Here is a 20667-nt window from a genome sequence, read left to right as displayed (position 1 = left end):
TTGGTGAGCATCAACTTTCTCAGCATGGTGAGAGAACTTTGACGGCTGGTTCACGCTCAATGTTCAGAGGAAAGAAAAGGTAATTCACTGATTGTTCAGCTTGGTGAATTATAGCCTCTCATGAGACAAGAAAATAACTGTGTGGAAACACAGACATCATGATGCTTATTCAGAAGATGCTAAGAACTTTGATGACTCATTCAATATATCTCTGGATAAGTAAAAGTAAATAAAATGCACAAGATAAGGAAGGCAAAAAAGAGATGGATAGAAAAGGAAGGGAAGGAGAAGAAAGAAAAAAAGAGAAACGTGTATTTTATAGATTGATTCTATATTTAAGAGTTAAACAAATGTGGCAGACCTGGTGGCTCACGCCTGTAATCCCAGCACTTTGGGAGGCCAAGGTGGGAGGATCACCTGAGGTCAGGAGTTTGAGACCAGCCTGACCAACATGGAGAAACCCCATCTCTACTAAAAATACAAAATTAGCTGGACGTGGTGGTGCATGCCTGTAATCCCAGCTACTCAGCAGGCTGAGGCAGGAGAATCACTTGAACCTGGGAGGAGGTTGCAGTGAGCCGAGATCGTGCCATTGTACTCCAGCCTGGGCAACAAGAGCAAAACTCCACCTCAAAAAAAAAAAAAAAAAAAAGAGTGAAATGTTTATGTATCAGTTAGCCTATGGGGGCTCAGTGCTGCCAATTTGGTGAGGACAATGGGGTTTATGCAAATGTCCTTTTGTAGAGGCAATGGGAGAAAAGAAGCAGAGAAGGGGCAAGAGGTATCTCTCACAGGAATACAGAAATTCTAGTTCTGCATACATAACTAATTGACTGCCTTTGTAAACTCAACTATCTGAAATTCACACTTTTACACACTCTCTCTCTGGGTTAAGGACAGAAAACTTTCTGTGCTACTCAAGAATGAGACCTCAAATGAGAAGGAGCAATGCTGTGAAGTTTGCCTGGAAAGCAACAGTCCTCCACAGCCCTGCCGGTTTCAGGTGTGATTGGTAAATATGGACTTTTAAATGGGCTTATCCAAATGACATCCTCACATGAATGAGACAAATAGAGAGAAACCCATATGAAAGGTCCTTTGGAAATGACATAAAAGAAGAAACGCTTGAGACAAGGGTGTCAAGAGGTGTGGTAAAAGAGAATGGGTCTCTTTTTGGAGAGGCTGTAGATGACTGTCTGCAAATCACTCCTAGTAAGGTAGCACTTTTAAGAGATGATGGCGAAAGGGCTGAATATTTAGGGACCCGGGGATGAGGAGATGAGTAACAGATTGATAAACTTGTGAAGATGCAGAGCTTTATAGGAGAGAAGGTAAGAATCTGACTGTAACATGGTGACTCAAATACCTATCTTTGACAAATGTTGGGGCCAGTAAACTTGAATGTGTGCGTGTGTGTGTGTGTGTGTGTGTGTGATTTGACTTTTCTCAGCAACACCACGAGGTAGGCAGGAAAAAAAAATATATATATATATGTGTGTGTATATATATATATATTTTGAGACGGAGTCTCGCTCTGTCGCCCAAGCTGGAGTGCAGTGGCCAGATCTCAGCTCACTGCAAGCTCCGCCTCCCGAGTTTACGCCATTCTCCTGCCTCAGCCTCCCGAGTAGCTGGGACTACAGGCACCCGCCACCTCGCCCAGCTAGTTTTTTATATTTTTTAGTAGAGACGGGGTTACACCGTGTTAGCCAGGATGGTCTTGATCTCCTGACCTCGTGATCCACCCGTCTCGGCCTCCCAAAGTGCTGAGATTACAGGCTTGAGCCACCGCGCCCGGCTGGAAAAAATATTTTTATCCACATTTTATGATGAAGAGAAATGGACTCATTCAAAGTCCCAAGATGGTGAGCAACGAATTTGAATTCCAGACACTCAGGCTCTGTATCTATTATATGTTCTTCTATAATATGCTAGTACTTTGTACAACTACTCAGAATGAATGTAGTAGTGTGTGTGGAGACTAGGTGAGGAAAATTTCATGTTTCCCCCATCCCCTTAAAAAAGTTGGTTGGATTGGCCAGGTGAAACGGCTCACGTCTGTAACTCCAGTGCTTTGGGAAGTCAAGGTGGGAGGATCACCTGAGGCCAGGAGTTTGAAACCAAAGTGGGCAACACAGTGAGACCCTATCCCTACCAAAAATTTTAAAAATTAGCGGCGCATGGTGGTTCATGACTGTTTACTAGTTACCCCAGAGGCTAAGGTGGGAGGATTGCTCAAGCCTGCTGTGATGGTGCCACTGCATTCCAGCCTAGATGACAGAGCAAGACCCTGTCTCAAAAAAAATAACAAAAACAAAACCAGTTGGCTGGCCTTTTAGTGAGTTAACTTTCTCTCCTCCTCCAATGGTTGCAAAGCCTCAGAACTTTGCAGAAGGGCTCCCGAAAGGGTTGGTGGCTGCCTGGTCCTGTCAGTGGGGGCAGCTAATGACCCCTAAAGGCACACTGCCTTCAGTGTGTAGGAACTCTTGGAGCACCATGTTCCTGCCTCCTCTGTGAGATGTTGAGAACCTCCAGGGTGTTCCTTTTATTTTTTTTATATTGACGCCCAGGGCCCTGCAAAGCAATCTACATTGCTCAGAATCCTTCATGCCCCACCCCCAAGCCCAACAACAGGATGTTTGCAGTATTAGTCACTTACTCAAAGAATATTCAATTATTTCTGTGCATCTTTTGTTCTACCAGATTTTTCTTTTTTAATTTCTCAGCTTTTTAGGAAAAAAGTAATATGACACATTTACCTCCAAATTGGAGGTGGGTGTCTCAGCAAGAGGCACTCAGGAAAAAAATGGATTTGAAAACTGCAATTTTTGGCTGCTGGTGCCAGATACAGCCACCTCATCTCTTGCTTGAAACCCAAACAGGGTGACTGCCAGTCAGGAATTCCAACCAGCTGGTGGGATTGGCCTAAAGCATCTGACAAAGGGATCCCTTTCCTCAACAGCAACTTCCCCACCTCTTTCTCGCTCCCTTTTGCTTGAGAACGCAGTTTTGCACTTGTCCTTCATACCAATAACTGTAGGGTGGGAATTATTCAGAAAGCCTGTGTTCGACACCCCATCTGTTCATTTCTGACAGCAATATATAATGTAAGGCTATAAAAACTTGAAAAATAATGCAACATAAAAAGGGATTGACTCAGCTCCAAGAGGCCATAAATGGTAACAAATACCACTGGATGATTTATTTCATGCTGCAATCTTTACAGTAAGTCATCTTTCAGACATTTCCTTGTGACAGGTTTTAATAATATTAATGCCCAGAGCAATTCAAATCATCGCCAATAGACGTATTTATCAAGCTGCCAATCCGAGTAAATGAAATTCTATAAGCAATAATGTAACATGTTTAAAAGAAGCTAATAAAACAAGTCAGCAGAGAAATATTACTTCAAAGTATTCTCTCCCTCTAATCCAGTCCTGCATGTTATACAGCCAAAATGCAAATCTTTCCATACTTGATTTATTGCTCCAAAAATACCAATGACCTTTTCCCAAGCTTCTGTATATTCACTCTCATACATTCATAAAGCCTGCAGTACATCCTGCCAGAGTTGCTGCACACTGGAGTGCTTAGCATTTATTGTTATGTTTGTCCTGCTTTTACGCAAGTACTTGATTGGCGGCTGGAGTGAATAACATCTAAGTTTCCAAGCCTTATTAAAATGTAACAAATACCCGAACCATAAACCAATCTTTTACAGTGCCCACTCAAGGCAGGCCTTCCAGAAGATCTGAGAAAGTGACTTGAGCAAACTCCCAGTGATTTACTATTATAGTTGCCAGGTAAATTTCACCTGAGGGAAAGCCAATCTACATTTTCCTTCAATCAGGTTTGCTTTGCTTTGTACTAATTTTTTTTTCTTATTCCTGCAGATTACAGTAGGCTAGCTGTTGAAGCATTCGGCATTTCAAATGCAGCTCAAGATCTGCCTCCTGCAGGAAGCCTTCCTTATTCATTTCACTATTTTTCTGATCTCTAGCACAATACCTGACCCATCCCTCAACACAGCTTTCTCACTAATAAATTCATGAAAGCACAATGCATATCAAAGGCACTCAACAAATATTAGATGGAAATATGCTCTGCATTAATTTATTCAATCAATTCTGCAATTAATTGATGGCTAATTTTTCTTACATAGCAGACACATACTTCTCAAGGTTAGATTTATACCACAAGTGTGTGTTATACCACTGTGTACCTAGTAGGTATAGCGAAAATATAATTTTATATAAAACTACAGCATATTATGTGTATATATATAACATAAAAATATTTTTATATATCTCATATATTTCATATATATGTATATACACGCACACACGCACACACACACATGCCTGAATTGCACAAGTACTTGATTGGCAACTGCAGTGAATAACATCTAAGTTTCCAAGCCTTATTAAAATGCAAGAAATACCCAAGCCATAAACCAATCTTTTACAGTGCCCACTCAATGTAGGCCTTCCAGAAGATCTGAGAAAGTGACTTCAGCAAAGTCCCAATGATTTACTATCATAGCTGCTAGGTAAATTTCACCTGGGGGAAAGCCAGTCTACATTTCCCTATATATAAAATTGTTCATAAATAATATATAAAACATATATAATGTATTACAATGTATTATATATTTATATACATATACAATATAAATATATATTTTATAGAAAATATGTAAATACTTTTAAGCATTATACTGTCAATTAAGGCAGATATGTATGTATAATTATATCATATATATAAAATATACACATATGGCCTAATTGATGTGATAATGCTTGAAAGTATTTTTTTACTATGGCTATTGTTTTTGTGTTTATTTGGAATAAATCCTTTGGCATTTCTTCCAAGTCCATGTCTGCACTTCTTTACTTCTTTGAGAACTATTTCATCCCCTACCCAATGGTCAAGTTTGTTCCCAATGTCTTCACTTCCTGATATAACACAGAAAGCTGACTTGACTTGAGTCAATTGGATACTCTCGTAATGAGAAACAGAGAAACTGAGAAGCTAGTCACCTAGTTTGTGAGCAGGGATATGACTTCAGGACAGGGACAACCATCTGCTGCTTTACAGAGGTAAAGAGAGTCTTTGTGCAGAGTGTGAGGTCTACACAACAGCTCACGTGGACCCATGGCAGAGTGCAGCTGAGAGGGCATCCTCCTTGGGTGGGGTGCACAGATTTTCCATTCCTGGTTCCAGTCTCACCTGAAGGCCAACATCACTTTCTCCCTTAGAGTTTTTCTGATCTGAAATTCCTTATCAGAAATTTTCTTGTCTTTATTTTTAATTGGTTTATCCTACTTGCAACTAATTGGGCATTATTTAAAATATTTATATTTTATTGCTAAATCAGCTTTTTAAAATACCACATGAGAGACACATTTTTGTTTGAAAAGAGATCATTCCTTATAATGAGAAGCTAGATATTTTTGGGATGTTAATAAAATACAAAATCCTTTTCATCTTGGTAATCTGGGGTATTTAGAATTGAGTTTTGGAATATCCTTGGAATGCAGTGAGGATTTATTAGGCAAACATAGGAAGACAGAAACACATTCTATGTATACACACAGGACCAAGGCAGATAAGAAGTATAATGCATATTTGGACAAGTGAGAGGGTAGAATATAGTTCGAGTTAAGAGGGCTTTTGAGAGATAGAAACTATACGATAAAGGGCATTGTTAAGGATTTTGATCTCATTCTTAAGGGCATGGAAAAACCATTCCAGGGAAGCAGTATTTCACATTTTCATTTTTGCTGCATCCCTCAAGTTGTGATATAAAAACAGAGAAGAAGGGACAAGTATAGATATGGGAAGACCACACCAGAGAATATTTCAGTGTTTGTCTAGGAAGAGAAGACAGTAGCATGATTTGGGATTAGAATTAAAAATGGAAAAACTAGGCCAGGTGTGGTAGCTCATGCCTGTAATCCCAGCACTTTGGGAGACTAAGGCAGGAGGATCACCTGAGGTCAAAAGTTTGAGACTAGTCTGGCCAACACAGTGAAACTCCATCTCTACTAAAAATACAAAAATCAGCCTGGTGTGGTGGTGGGCGCCTGTAATTTCAGCTACTTGGGAGGCTGAAGCATGAGAATCGCTTGAACCCAGGAGGCGGAGGTTGCAGTCAGCCGAGACCACACCATTGCACTTCAGCCTGGGTGACAAGAGTGAAACTCTTTCTGAAACAAAAAAAAGAAAAAAAAGGAAAAACTAGAGATTCAAGAAGTTCTTAGGAATAAAATAGAGAAAACAAGAGGGTTGACTGAACTGAGGAGAGAAACCCTTCTCACATCTTCCTCACTTGATTCTATGAACCCTTACCCCGCCTGCTAGCCCAGGTGTGAACAATCTGTAGCCCCTGCTGGGTTCACATTGATCGTCTGCTTTGCCCTTTGTTTTTGCTTATTTTAGAATGTGTTTCTAAGTGCAGGTAACAGAAAGTTGGAGAGAAATCAGGTGCTTGGGAAAAGTGTTGATTTTATAATTGTATTCTCTAATTTGGTATAGTAAATTATTTTTCCAGAATCCAGTTGCTCTTCCTACTTCTCTGTGTCTTCTCTTGTCGCCTCACCTCCTTTCTGCTTCAGTGCTCCTATCACCAACATCTGGCCTTGTGTGTGTGCTGTGATTCTTAGGGTGGAAACAGACCAGCCAGGGGGTGTATTATTAGATAAGGTTTTGAAGAAACCTCTTATCCCCTGACATTTTTATATCCATACCTACATACACACCCATCTTGGAAAGTACTGTTTCATCTCTTCTCTACTTTTATTTCTTGGCTTGAAAAAATACTAGAACCAAATGTAGTGGCTGCAAGGTGAACTGAAGAAGAGGAAAAGAGGAAGAAGGGGAATGAGGAGGAGAACTTGAGGCAGCTCCACAGATCTGGAGGTAAGAATCTGGTGTAAGATTCTGGGTAAGAATGTCTGGTGACAGAGCACCTCATTAGAAATACCTACCCTGCCCTGTCTCCAAGAAAGAAGATGGTTCTAGGTGGGAAGATAGACCTTGAGAGACTGTTGGAAGGAGGGATAGAATCAGGCTTGACAGAGATGATCTGCTTGTATAATTATACAAAGATGTTTCTTCTGCGATCTTATTCCTGATTCCCTAAAGATTGAGAGTCCTCTGACATAGCTTTTTGACTTTGAAAAACAGAAAAATGTAAAAGCCACCCAGGATGGTTCCTTGTCTGTTTTCTTTTTTAATACATTCACTCAAATCTTTCCTGATTAGCTTTAAAGAAACTCAGATAGAATCTGTGTAGAGAAGTCAAAGCCTTATGCCAGTGGGTTCATAGATTTTTTATTTTTACATATTTATTTATTTTTGCCTAGCTCAGAACTTGTCCTGGGTGGCCCTATGGGATGCATGATGGAAATCAATTAGTTTGAGTGGGACCTGGGTGGCTGTGGGAAGGAGATACTGGAACTGTTCCTGGAAGACTAAACTCACAAGCCAAGCAGATACCTGGCCCTGAAAATCCCTTCAAATTGTCTTTTGCCTCTGAGTTATCTCTAAGTCTCTTAAAACTGGTTTCCAAGTTTTAAGATTCATTAAAGAATTTCTGAAAAGAATAAAACAGAAGTCAAGTGAGAAAAAAGAAAGCATGTTGTCCATGATCCTGGCAGCAGATAACTATGCTGTGGGCAAAAGCTGAAACCAGGGATTTTTAGAAAGATCTCTGCATATTTATATTTATACCTAAACAGTGTAAAATCCAGGCACCAGGCTTGACTGAGTATAAAATCAAACAATATTTCAGTTGAAGCAAAGCCAGCTAATCTGCATGAAAATATTTTTCTTAAAAATATTGTTTTATGAACTAGAACAGTGTGGTGATTCCTCAAGGATCTAGAACTAGAAATACTATTTGACCCAGCCATCCCATTACTGGGGATATACCCAAAGGATTATAAGTCATGCTGCTATAAAGACACATGCACACGTATGTTTATTGTGGCACTATTCACAATAGCAGTGACTTGGAATCAATCCAAATGTCCATCAGTGATAGACTGGATTAAGAAAATGTGGCACATATACACCATGGAATACTATGCAGCCATAAAAAAGGATGTAGAGACATGAATGCAGCTGGAAACCATCATTCTCAGCAAACTATTGCAAGAACAGAAAACCAAATACCACATGTTCTCACTCATAGGTGGGAATTGAATCAATGAGATCACTTGGACACAGGAAGGGGAACATCACACACTGGGTCCTATTGTGGAGAGGGGAGAGGGAGGAGGGATAGCATTAGGAGATATACCTAATGTAAATGACGAGTTAATGGGTGTAGCACACCAACATAGCACATGTATACATATGTAACAAACGTGCACGTTGTGCACATGTACCCTAGAACTTCAAGTATAATTAAAAAAAATTATTTTATGAACTAGAAATTTTAATGTGCTCTTTACTTGTAATAAAATGCGAATATAAAGGTATTAATCATAATTATTACATGCAATAAGTAAACAAAAACTGGACATTTTTATTTTAGAAGGTCATTTGCATTGTTGTCAATTACAAAGTCTTATCACTGGATTAAAAGGCTACTTTGAATCAAAGTCTGTAAACTTTGCCACTCCTTATTTTTGGCTCTTCTAGATCTCCCAGTATATATATAATATATTTGTAATGTGTATGTGTGTATATCTGTAATGTATATGTTATATATTATATATAACATATAACATATAATATATAACATAACCTATATAACATAGTATATGTTATTATGGATTATATATTATATATAACATAATATATAATAAAAATATATAGCACATTATATACTATATCTGTAATATATATTATATATCTGTAATGTATATATGTAATGCATGTAAGTATTGGTATGTATGAATAAGTCATACATATGTGTGTATATATGCACACACATACATATGATTTATTTTGGTTGTTTCTTATGTGGCAACCCCAAAATCTTCCCCTAAAGAGCAATATATCTGCAATATATGCCCTAGCAATTCTAAAAAAAAGCATTAAAAGATTTCTTCCATTATCTAAACAGAACATTTTAGAAGTTTGGGACAGACAGAAAATGGCAGCTTCTTTCATACTTACACATGGCCTTATGATTTTCTTTAACTAGCTTTTTCCCCACTGGTACCTCAAATGTAGATGAGATACAATACCACCTACATTCATTAGGAGGAAACCAGGAAACAGAAGGGCAGCAATCTGGCTGGGTTATGATTGGAACTGGGCTTAGAAACCCTCTGGGAGGAACAAAGGAGTTCTAAGGAAGGAACAGAACCCCTCTGGTGGAACAGAGCAGGGAGGGAAAGGGACATTCAAGGAGAAGAATTTGTTAGAGGTGCCTTTTCTTAACCTTCTCTCGGCAAGAAAGATTTTCCCAATTCAATGGGGACTGTTACAGACTCCATACTCACTTATTCTTGATGTTTATTTTAAAAGGTATAAATAATTGTATGAAAGCCAATAATATATTGTGTTGGGTAAGCTAATAAGCTATAGTGTTGGGTAAACAGCCTTTATATTTGATGCTAAGTTGAGGAGGACAATTATGGTTGTGTCCTCACCTGACACACAGATACCCCAACACCCCTCATGAGATGAAGTCCAGCTCAGGGATGATGCCACCAAGATCTCCTACCCAGGGAGGGCACGTGGTGGCACGTGTGCCTGGGACGTCACATGAATGTCCTGCCACTCTGTACCATCCTTCAGTGAGGATAGAGTGGCGCTCCCACTATCACCCTGCGAGCAGAGGAAACTCCAGATTTTAAAATGAAAATGAGGGCTTATTTCTTATCTTTACATAAGGACTGCCCCCACAGAATTCTATATAATAATCTACTCATTTAGAGTGTAAAACAGAACAGCATTTAGGAAAAAAAAAAACAAAAAAATGCATTTCCACATGTTTTAAGGAACATGACTATTGCTTAGAGCGAGATGGGCTTATAAATAAAAAAGAATGGTGACTACTCGGCTTTTCCTGGGGCTTTGAAGAGAATTGAGTAGGTTTCCAGGGAGTCAGGTTATTTGGTTTACTTCTTAGCACTATCTTCAGCAATATTTCAGAGTGAAATAAGTAAAATATCTGTTCCTTTTCATTTGGCAGCAGAAAAGATCCAGGGAAAAAAATAAATAAGAAATATGTAATCCCCACGGTGTAATCCCACGGTATGGAAACTCACTTCTCTTAAATACCTCCCTCTGGCATAATTGACTTTTCATGTGCATTTTAATAATGATATTTCAGCAGGTTGCAAGAGATTTTTTTTTCCTCCTGTTGTTGTTGTTGTAAATTATGGCTTGGAAAAAAAGTGTTATAAATCTAATTACATTTTCACTTATATTAACAAGTCAGCACAATCTTCCAGCATGTTTACCAAGCAATTCCAATATTTACAGCTGACCTAATTGGTTGTGGGGTAGAAGCAATGAACAATATTTTATTGTCCTGATCGTTGCGCATGTGCTGAAGAGAGCTGCCAAGTTGTAAAGCTGCCCAGCAACCCTGAAGTTCTGCCTGCCTTGTGCTTGCAGTCGTCAGCCAGCTGTGGAACAGAGAGCAAGGAGAGAAAAGGGCGTTCAAGGAGAAGAATTTGTTAAAGGTGCCTTTTCTTAACCCTCTCTCAGCAAGAAAGATTTTCCCAATTAAATGGGGACTATTACAGACTGCACACTCACTTGTTCTTGATGTTTATTTTAAAAGGTATAAATAATTGTATAAAAGTCAATAATATATTGTGTTGGATAAGCCAATAATCTATAGTGTTGGGTAAGCAGCCTTTATATTTGATGCTAAGTTGAGGAGGACAATTATGGTTGTGTCCTTGACTTTCACTATCAAAAGTGGCGTGGTCTTTAGGAGCCAAGCATGGGTCTAATACAGGTGGAGAATTCTTATTTCTCTTATCTTTAAAGAAAGGGGTGGGGGTGGGGGCCAGGGGAAGGAAAGAAAGAAAGTAATTATTCTTAGTAGGCAAGGAACACATTGCTCCCTGGGGAGAATGAGACAGGGTCTACCTCTCTTACTACTAAAAGTGAATTCTGCTGCCACTTTGCCACGCCCACAAGATGTAAATTGTTGGGTTTTTTTTTGTTGTTGTTGTTGTTTGTTTGTTTTTTGAAATGGAGTTTTGCTCTTGTTGCCCAGGCTGGAGTGCAATGGTGCAATCTAGGTTCACTACAACCTCCACTTCCCAGATTCAAGTGATTTTCCTGCCTCAGCCTCCCAGGTAGCTAGGATGACAGGTGTGAGCCACCACACCCAGCTAATTTTTTGTATTTTTAGTAGAGACGGGGTTTCACCATGTTGGCCAGGCTAGCCTCAAACTCCTGACCTCAGGTGATTCACCCGCCTTGGCCTCCCAAAGTGCTGGGATTACAGGCATGAGCCACCACGCCCAGCCCAAGATGTTAATTGAAATAACATTTATCTCTAAGTCCTCTGTCTTACCTACTCAAACTGTTGGTGTTAGCACAAATGCAGAATTTTAATATAATTTTAGCAGAAAGCTGCTTTGTGGTGACTCTCCAGACCTTGGGTTCAATTATTTTATGGGACACTCCTGCCTCTTATGTAGCGATAATTGCTAGCATTTATTTAATGCTTACTACTCAATGCTGGGAACTTCTCTCAAAGTCTTATACTTAATCTTTTCATAATTTCTATGAGATTGGTGTTACTTATTTTACTGAGTGGGGATCCGAGTCACAGGACAGTAAGTGACTTGCTCATGGTCACAGAGCATGAGCATCACAGAGTTGTGATCTGACACTTCACAGTTTACTGCTGGAGCCCCCACCATAGTTACAGGGCGCGGCAGTGTCCCCCTTTATCTCTCTTTCTGAAGGCAAAAAGCTAACATAGCATAGCATACAATAGGCTTCGAGATGTGGTATTGGACATACACAGAAGATTCTTCTTGGAGGTCGCCTACAATTATACCTCCTCTTTATGGTGATACCTGAAATTTGTTAGGGCTTTGTTCCTTAGCTGAAGTCTCTGATCCATGATGAAAGGGAAGCTGCCCCAGAAGGGTTAATATTTTATTCTTCTGTTTTTGCAAATGAAGTTTTAGATAATAGATGTTGATGAGGACATTTAAGTGTCTGGGGACTGTGAGCCCCTGAGAAAGGTGACGGTAAGGTGTTACTCAGAGGGCAAATAACACAAACTGAAAATCAGTGCCATTTCCCTACTTCACATTTTTTTTTCCCTTGGAAACTATGCAAGTCATGTCTCAAGGCCTTGAAGAGAGTTTTACTTAGAAACAGTGACTAAGCTTCACATAATCTTCACCTTGTTTTATAGAGCCGGTCTTTTATATCTGACCCTGAACAGACAAGGTCTCATTCCTGCCTTTTAGGAGATTATAAATGAGATGAAGAATAAAAGCATGCAAATACTAGTTAACTAATGCAAGTAAATATATGCACTCAGTAAATGATCAGTCATCCCATCGTAATTTTTATTGCAATGATCTGAGGGCCACTTCCTCATCTTAGCAACCACCGAAATCAATTTCCATACCCATAATTCCAGGAGAATTTGTTTTTAGTTTTTTTTTTTTTTTTTTTTGAGACAGAGTCTTGCTTTGTCGCCCAGGCTGGTTGGAGTGATGGAGTGCAGTGGCGCGATCTCGGCTCACTGTAAGCTCCGCCTCCCAGGTTCCCGCCATTCTCTTGCCTCAGCCTCCCAGTAGCTGGGACTACAGGTGCAAACCACCACGCCCGGCTAATTTTTTTGTATTTTTAGTAGAGACGGGGTTTCACCGTGTTAACCAGGATGGTCTCGATCTCCTGACCTCGTGATCCGCCCGCCTCAGCCTCCCAAAGTGCTGGGATTACAGGCGTGAGCCACCGCGCCCGGCTTGTTTTTAGTTTTTTAAAAGACCTGTCCACAGACTCACAAAGGTATTTACAAAATGCCTTGTCCCTCCTTTATTATAGTCTGTTAAGCTAGGCAGGATGAGGGAGATGAGAGTAATGGAAGAGATATGCTGAGTTTTCCATGGTACAGTCCTGATGCCTGAAGCTATTCTTCTGCTATTTTTAAGCAATAACAATAAAATGTTGTTTGTTAATCTAAAGAATCAGTTTATTCAATACATACTTGATAAATTATTGTGTGCTCTCTCTCTCTCTCTATATATATATATGTATATATATATATATATATGGTACTTTGCTAGGATTGTGGCACATTGCTTCTCAAAAATGGGATCTTTGCCTATGAATAGAAAATAAGAACTAGAAAAGAGGTATTTAGAGGATCTGAAGGAAAATATCTAGTCATCTTTTCAAAATTCTTATTTCCTGCCACCCTAGCTCTTTCATCTGTTTTGAAACTCAGGCTCATTGTGATTAAAAGTATAGTTTCTATACATATATGTGTATGTTTATTTTCAATCCTACCCCTAGAATATCCCCATAATTATATGAGAATGTATTTTGTCCTGCTGTCTTCTTTGGTCTTGCTATTGAGACCTGATGAAGATATTTATTAAACTTCATTGCAGACACATAGCCCTGCTAGGGATCCTGGTGGTCCCAAATTACACCATCAATTAAAATGAGAGAAAGCATATTTTAGAGGTTCTAGAATCTCAGGTGGAAAACCACACAATGGGAAACATAAGTGCCAATTGGACTCTTGGGGAAAGGTAACTCTGGAAGATGAAATACTGGCCATATAGTGTTAAGTGAATGTAGATTTCCAGAACGTGATTTGAAATGCTACAGTAAAGGTGCCACTCAATAGGCATATATGAATGAAAGAACCAGAGAATGCTTGTGATTTCCTAGTTATGGGCTACATTACACTCAAATAGGAAAGTCTATGCTTGTCTGGAGGGAAAGTAGTTTTAAAAGCTTAATATGAAATAAGAAGGGATAAAAGGAATTGCTCAGATAATCTCATCTGAACAGTTTCTGTCGAAAGCTCAGAAATGACATGAAAAGAGCCATGTACGGTGATTCGTATCCGATCTTCTGCCCCCCGCCCCCAGGTGGACTCAGAGCCTGGCTCTCAGTAGGAGTTCAGACATCATTGAGGCTAAAAGATGGGGATTCTCTTGCCTGAATAGTTTGGGACACAGAATTCGATAAAATGTACAGAACTGAGAGTAAAAGGGGAGGAAGGGCTCGGCTTCTTTTCCTGAGACAACATGATATGTATGGCAGAGGAGGCATGAAAGTGAGAGGTCATAGGAAAAGGTGTCTCAGGAGTCAGGCCTGGGCATAAATTATGTAGGGCTGGAAATATGCCAGAAAAGAAACAAACAACATCTCCCAGTTGGATTGATCCTCTTACACCCTTACGGCTAGTGCACTACTTACTAGCAAGCTTCCAGCTTGGCAAAGGCTATCCTGGCAGTCCTTCTGGATGGACTACCATTTGGTTGAAAATGAAAGACTGCCATGGGATGACTGGAAGGAACTGGAAAATAGCCAAGGAAGGAGCTGGAAATGCCATGGAAAAGAATGTTCTGGAGGGAGAATGGCAAGCTATAGGCAGACTTGGACATGGCAAAGTGACCTTACCAATGGGAACTACTGCATCATAGATCTTCACTGAAAACCCTGCTGGTATGCTTGCCAGGCTGGTGGTCTATAGATGGTGATTGTAGACAGTGAATGAAATCTTGCGAGGTCTTGAACTCTGTAACCTCTCCTCTAAAATGTGAAAGAAAGTGGTAGCAAAAATGTAGAAGTCTAAGAACCAGAGACAGAATGGCAGAGGGTGACAGGAAATACAATGACAACAACAGAATGAAATATTTTTCACTTGCTGTATTTTCACAATGTATATTAGGCACTACTTAAGAATTGAGTCAGTCCTGTCTCAACCAATCCTTACAACATTTCAATTAGATTCTAATACCATGTCATTTTACAGATGAGAAAACTGAAGCTTACAGGCTAAGAAGGTGGTGATCTGAAACTCATGTCTGCCATAGGTGCTATTGCTTATGGCTAATATTTGTGGACCACTTATCATTGAAAGAACTAAGGCTGGCTTGGACATTGGCAAAGAGAGAAAAAAATAGTATTTATGGTCCCTGGTATCTGTAAAAGAACATAGAGAAGATGGAGATGACGTTGATATTATAAATGTGATCTCATTCATAGATACTATTAAGACATGGTGAGAAGGGATGTTATATGGAAAAATATTTAGATTTCAATATGGGCCATAAGGTGACTTAAGCAGACCCAGTGGGGAGAATTTCCAGGGAAAGACTGATAAGGCCAAACAAACCAAGTATTTCTATTAAAAATGTTTCCCTTTCCTGGCCCAGGTCTGTTATACAACGCTTGGAAATTTCTGCCTTGTTTCACCAATTAAATATCTTTCACCATTCACTTGAGATTATTCACATCTACTTTTTAGAAACTTGGATAATTTATTGTGGTTATGGTGTTATTAGTCACAACATCATACTAATTAGTTGTATCTAAACCTTTTCTTTCTAATATCTAATTAAAATCAGTTTACTAAAGAAGAGAGTTTTGATAGAGAAGAAGCAGAGAATAGTAAATAATTGTGTAATAGGTAGAATGGGCAAAACTGTCCTAACTCACCCAAAATAGAATGGACAAGGTAAAGAAATTGGAAGCTAGGACCAGGGAGCTCTGGAAATGAATGAGATTCATGTTCACTTACAATGAAACACTGCACAGGTCTTTTCTGAAAAGAAACAGGAAATACTTTCTCTTATATCATATGATCCCTTGATTTAAGGACATAAAATTCAAGTGAATAGAGCTAATGTTTGTTTACTTATTCATTCAACAAATATATATTTAACTACCATCTATTAAACAGTCTTTTGTGTGCTAGCCTGACAACATAGCTGCTATTTACAACATTGCTTATTCTATGGGAAAAGAAAGACACCAAGGATACCATAAAATATTTGACATTAACTTTTGTATAAGTTAGAGCTGTCTGTAGTGCTTTAAGTACTAAGAATAGAAAATAGTAGTTTCTGAACTTACTGGAAAACCCACTGGTGGCCTGAAGATTACATCTTTAAAAATATCAAGCTCATTGTCAGCAAAACTATAAATAATATTATGTTGCTTTTGATTTGTGAATGCAAGACTATTAACGCATAAAAAATGGATCACAAATAGCACATACCACATACTTCACATTTTTTTTTCCAAAAATGCCTACTAATCTCTGTTAAGCCATCCAGCTTATTCTACCACTCATTGTTGTTATGGCAAACATAGATCCACTAGACACATGTTGCCAATTTGCTAGCTGGAACTCCCTTTGTCCTACAACATAAACACAAAACAAACACAAACTCTTTTCTACGGTTCTAAGAGGGAGTACTATACCACTGATCCGTTAACACGGTATGTAAGTCACCCGAGCTAACCAACCCCATTGATGAAATATCACAGAGACTTACCCTTAAATGGAACATATTTGTTCAAGGATATACCACCATCTAAAAGATTATGCAGTGTGGCCCTTGTTTATTTCTTTAAAGCTCTGTAATTCATGCAAACATACCTTGATTTTGAATTAAGAAGTGCAAGGGAATTAATCATCAGCTTTAGCAATCATCTGCATGGGTTACTATCACAGTCTCTGGTCTATTTGGGGTCAAAAGCATATTTAGGGATCCCCAACCAGAAACAGGGCTGACAGACCAGGTCTGCATATGAACCAGGTTATCTGGATCCATTCTTCTTTTAGATGCCTGCTTTAAACCATTTTCTTGTTTATTACAGACAAGGGGAATTAAAACCAATGGGAAAAATTCTGATATGTTAAATTAGTTTTGTTTTTACAGCTGTGCTAAAGAATAAAAAGAAAAGCCAGTGAAACTGAATGAGTAAAATTACATTTGAGAATTTTCTGTGGCGTTTGATTATCCATGGCTTGCCAACCCTTTACCATCACAGAGAAGACGTGGGAGAGAATAAACAAAAGCACAAACATGATTGGAGCATTTTCTGTGTTATCACATATGTTGTGTTTATGTGTTCACAACAATTTTCAAATTTGAATCATGTTTTTATGACAACTTTGCATTAACATAAACATAGTGTACACACACATGCATGCATGCACAATACCAAAATCCAAGACTGTGTTCTTGATAAATTTGAGACTTTCCCATGACACTCTACCGTGCATTCTCTCCTCTTGTCAGGGTGGCTAGCTGCTACATGGAAAATGCTACATTCCCCCCAGGCTTTATCCATGTCACACTATTCACAAGAGTTGAGATTCCCACTGTCTCCCACCTTTCCAATTCCCACCCCCCATAGGAAGCTTTCTAGAACAATCTTTCCAGCCCTCATTGACCTTGTCTTCCCCTACTTGCTGCCAGAACCACCAATGCAGCACTTGAAAGAGTACCACTTTATTTGGCCTCTGATTGATTGATTGATTGATTGGGTCTTATTATGTGTTTATTTTGAACTGCAAAAACTTTTTATTGTGAAAGTTTTCCAACTTTTTCCCTTGTACTTTCTAGGGAAGAAAATTAACCTATCTTTTCTGTATATTTGTACTAATGCATAATATTTGTACACATTTATGGTGTATACGTGATATTTTGATATGTGTGTAGAATGTGTAATGATCAAGTCAGGGTATTTAGAATACCCATCACCTCACGTGTGAACCCTTTCTTTGCACTGGGAGCATTTTACATCTTCTCTTTCAGTACTTTTTAAATATGCAATATATTGTTGTTAACTATAGTCACTTTACTGTGCTGTCAAAAACTAGCACTTATTCTTTCTTTGGCCTCTGATTCATTTTATGTGAATTCATCTTGTTTACCCATCTAGACAGCATGGAAGTTGAAACATGATTTCTATATTTACAAAAGCATCAAGCATGGTGCCTACTTAGCACGTATAGGCTACTCAATAAATGCCTATTCACCAACCATTTTTGGAGAAAAAGTATCTGCAGATCCCTGTGCTCATCTGTGACTGTTTTGTGGTTGGAAATAGCCAGGCAAAATCTGGGTCCCTGAAATGCCCCAAGACCTTTCCTTCAACTAGTTCTCAGTGCTTTCCCATAGGCTATCTCATCCACTTTATAAAATCTGGGAATGGAAGGCAGGAAGGGCACACACTGTGATTCCTGGACTTTTATATTGCTCTTAGAAAGTGCATAAAAGGGAGGGAAAATTGGTGGCTCAGACGTTTGACTCCCACCCCACCTTTGGGAAGATACAGGAAAATTTCCACTAACCAGACCCAACAATCCAGAATCCTCAGGTAAACAGAAGAGAACTGTGTGTTAAAAGAAATAAGTAAATTGCATCAAAACCAAGTACAAGTAAAAGATTTATTGCGAAATCCACATCATTGGAAGGTTCTGCACTTATTACACTCTCAGCCCAATTTCAAACATCTTCCTGGCTATAAGAATTGATCATTGCAATAAGAAGAAGCATTTAATGAGGACATACTACGAGCCAGGAATTAAGCAAAGCGATTCCTTGGTACCCTTTGATCAACAGCTCCCCATTTCCCCCACCCACCACTTCTGAAAACTACCACTCTACTCTGTTCCTATGGGTTTGGCTATTTTAGAGTCCACATATAAGCGAGATCGTGCAGTATTTCTTTTTCTGTGTCTGGCTTACTTCACTTAGCATAATGTGCTTTAGGTTCATCCATGTTCCTGCAAATGGAAGAATTTCCTTCTTTATTAGGACTGAATAATAATATTCTGTGTGTGTGTGTATGACATTTCCTTTATCCATTCTTTTTTTTTTTTTTTTTTGACAGGCTCTCGCTCTGTCACCCAGGCTAGAGTGCAGTGGCATGAACACAACTCACTGTAGAGTCGAACTCCCAGGCTCAAACAATCTTCTCATCTCAGTAGGCCAAGTAGTTAGGACTACAGCTGTGTGCTACCATGCCTGGCTCATTTAAAAAAAATTTTTTTTTGCAGAGACAGGGTATTTCTATATTGCCCCAGGATGGTCTTGAACTCCTGGGCTCAAGCAATCCTCCCAGCTCAGCCTCTTAAAGCACTGGGATTATAGGTATGAGCTGCTATGCCCAGCCCTATTCTATTCATTTTCTGAATAACACTTAGGTTGTTTCTGTATCTTGGCTATTGTGAATAGTGCTGCAATGAACATGGGAGTACAGAATTGTCTTTGAAATACTGATTTTGTTTTCTTTGAATAAATGCCCAGAAGTAGGATTGCTGGATCATATAGTAGTTTTATTCTTAATTTTTTGAAGAACTTGCATATTATTTTCCATACTGGCTGCAGCAGCAAAGTGCTTTAAATACCTAATCTCATTTAATCACTATAAAAAAATCTACAAAATATTTATACCATCATGTAATGCCAGGGTATAATGATTCTTTGATAATATATTTACCCTTAGATAATCACAGTTTTTAATCATCAAAGATCTTCCTGGTATATTATCCCTAATAAACTGAAATGTTGTCAAGATATTACAGAGTTATTTTCATTAAAGTTTGGAATGATAGAACATTTGGATTGCCCCTCTAATTAAAATCAACTAAGTAGGTCACCCTCCTCCAACTCTGCTTTCTGGTTAGTGGAGGTTTCAGTGTACTAAAAAGCTGCAAGGAAAAGGGCAGGGAGGAGGGATTCATTGCCTATAATTTGCAGAAGCAAAAACTAAGGCAATCACATCTTGAATGTATTGGAAATGGGGGACTGATTAACAACAGAAAAGCTATTTGGAGTTGTTAAAATTTGTTTCTAACTTACATTTCTAAAGTGCCTGAAAGGTGGTCTGAAAGAAAGTTGGGCATTTAACTTTTGGGTTATTATGGGTACGGATGATTTGAGCAATGGAAGAAAGAGGTATATTTGATTAGCTTAATGATATGGGCAAGGTGGAGATGATTTCATTTTGGGGAGGAACGATTCCATTGGTCAGTATAGGAGTTTATAAATACAATATATTACAATGATTTAAATACTATATATATATATCCCACTGATTCTCAGAAAAACTATAGGAGACCAGGGTTCTCTGCAGCTCTTACCTGGTGGTGAAGTCTGATACTCTTGAAGTGCTTGCATGTACCCTTGGAGGAGAATCCTGCCCTGCTATACGAGAGGAGATTCCCTTCATACATTTTTTCACTATCTTTACCGATGGCACTGCAATAGGACAGAAACCTCAGTGAGTTGGCACATCTCTTCACAAGGGATTTTTGGACTATTCCCCTTGGCTGAGCCATTTATAGACCCTTGACTAAGGAAAGGCTGGGGAGTCTCAGCTACAGCCTAATTCTAAGAGGATGAATTGTAGCAAACTCTTTGGTTTCCTTCTACAGAATTAGGGAGTGCGAGAGGATTTCAATTCCATATGGTGTGTTTAAAATAAGTATCTACTGAGTAGCTGCTGCACCTTTCTAATCCATCACCCCTCCCATTTCACCCAAATGCATCTGAGGAGTCTTCCTGCTACGGCATGTCTAGAGGCACCTTAGGACGCTAAGAAAGCATCACTCTACAAAAACCCTGTCTCCTTCCTGCAGATGCTGCCCAGGCTTGCAATTCATTCTGCTTGGACATCACCTCCTTTTCCTTTATGTTTTCTTTGAGGCTTTCTTTATTATTAATTTTGACTTTTGAA

General features: G+C 39.0%; 1 protein-coding gene across 1 annotated transcript in view; it reads right to left on the bottom strand.

The window, feature by feature from the left end:
* The window catches only part of KCNU1 (potassium calcium-activated channel subfamily U member 1), a 170009-nt gene that overhangs the window by 58568 nt on the left and 90774 nt on the right, over window positions 1-20667 (bottom strand). The window contains exon 19 of the mRNA XM_033230778.1: window positions 20072-20189. Coding sequence (XP_033086669.1) covers window positions 20072-20189 — 118 coding nt within the window. The remainder of the gene's footprint in view (window positions 1-20071; window positions 20190-20667) is intronic.

This window comes from Trachypithecus francoisi, unplaced genomic scaffold, assembly GCF_009764315.1.
Source record: "Trachypithecus francoisi isolate TF-2019V2 unplaced genomic scaffold, Tfra_2.0 Contig01440, whole genome shotgun sequence".
Lineage (NCBI taxonomy): Eukaryota > Metazoa > Chordata > Mammalia > Primates > Cercopithecidae > Trachypithecus > Trachypithecus francoisi.
The sequence above is the reverse complement of the archived record's forward strand: the minus strand, read 5'-3'. Positions and strand labels throughout refer to the sequence as shown.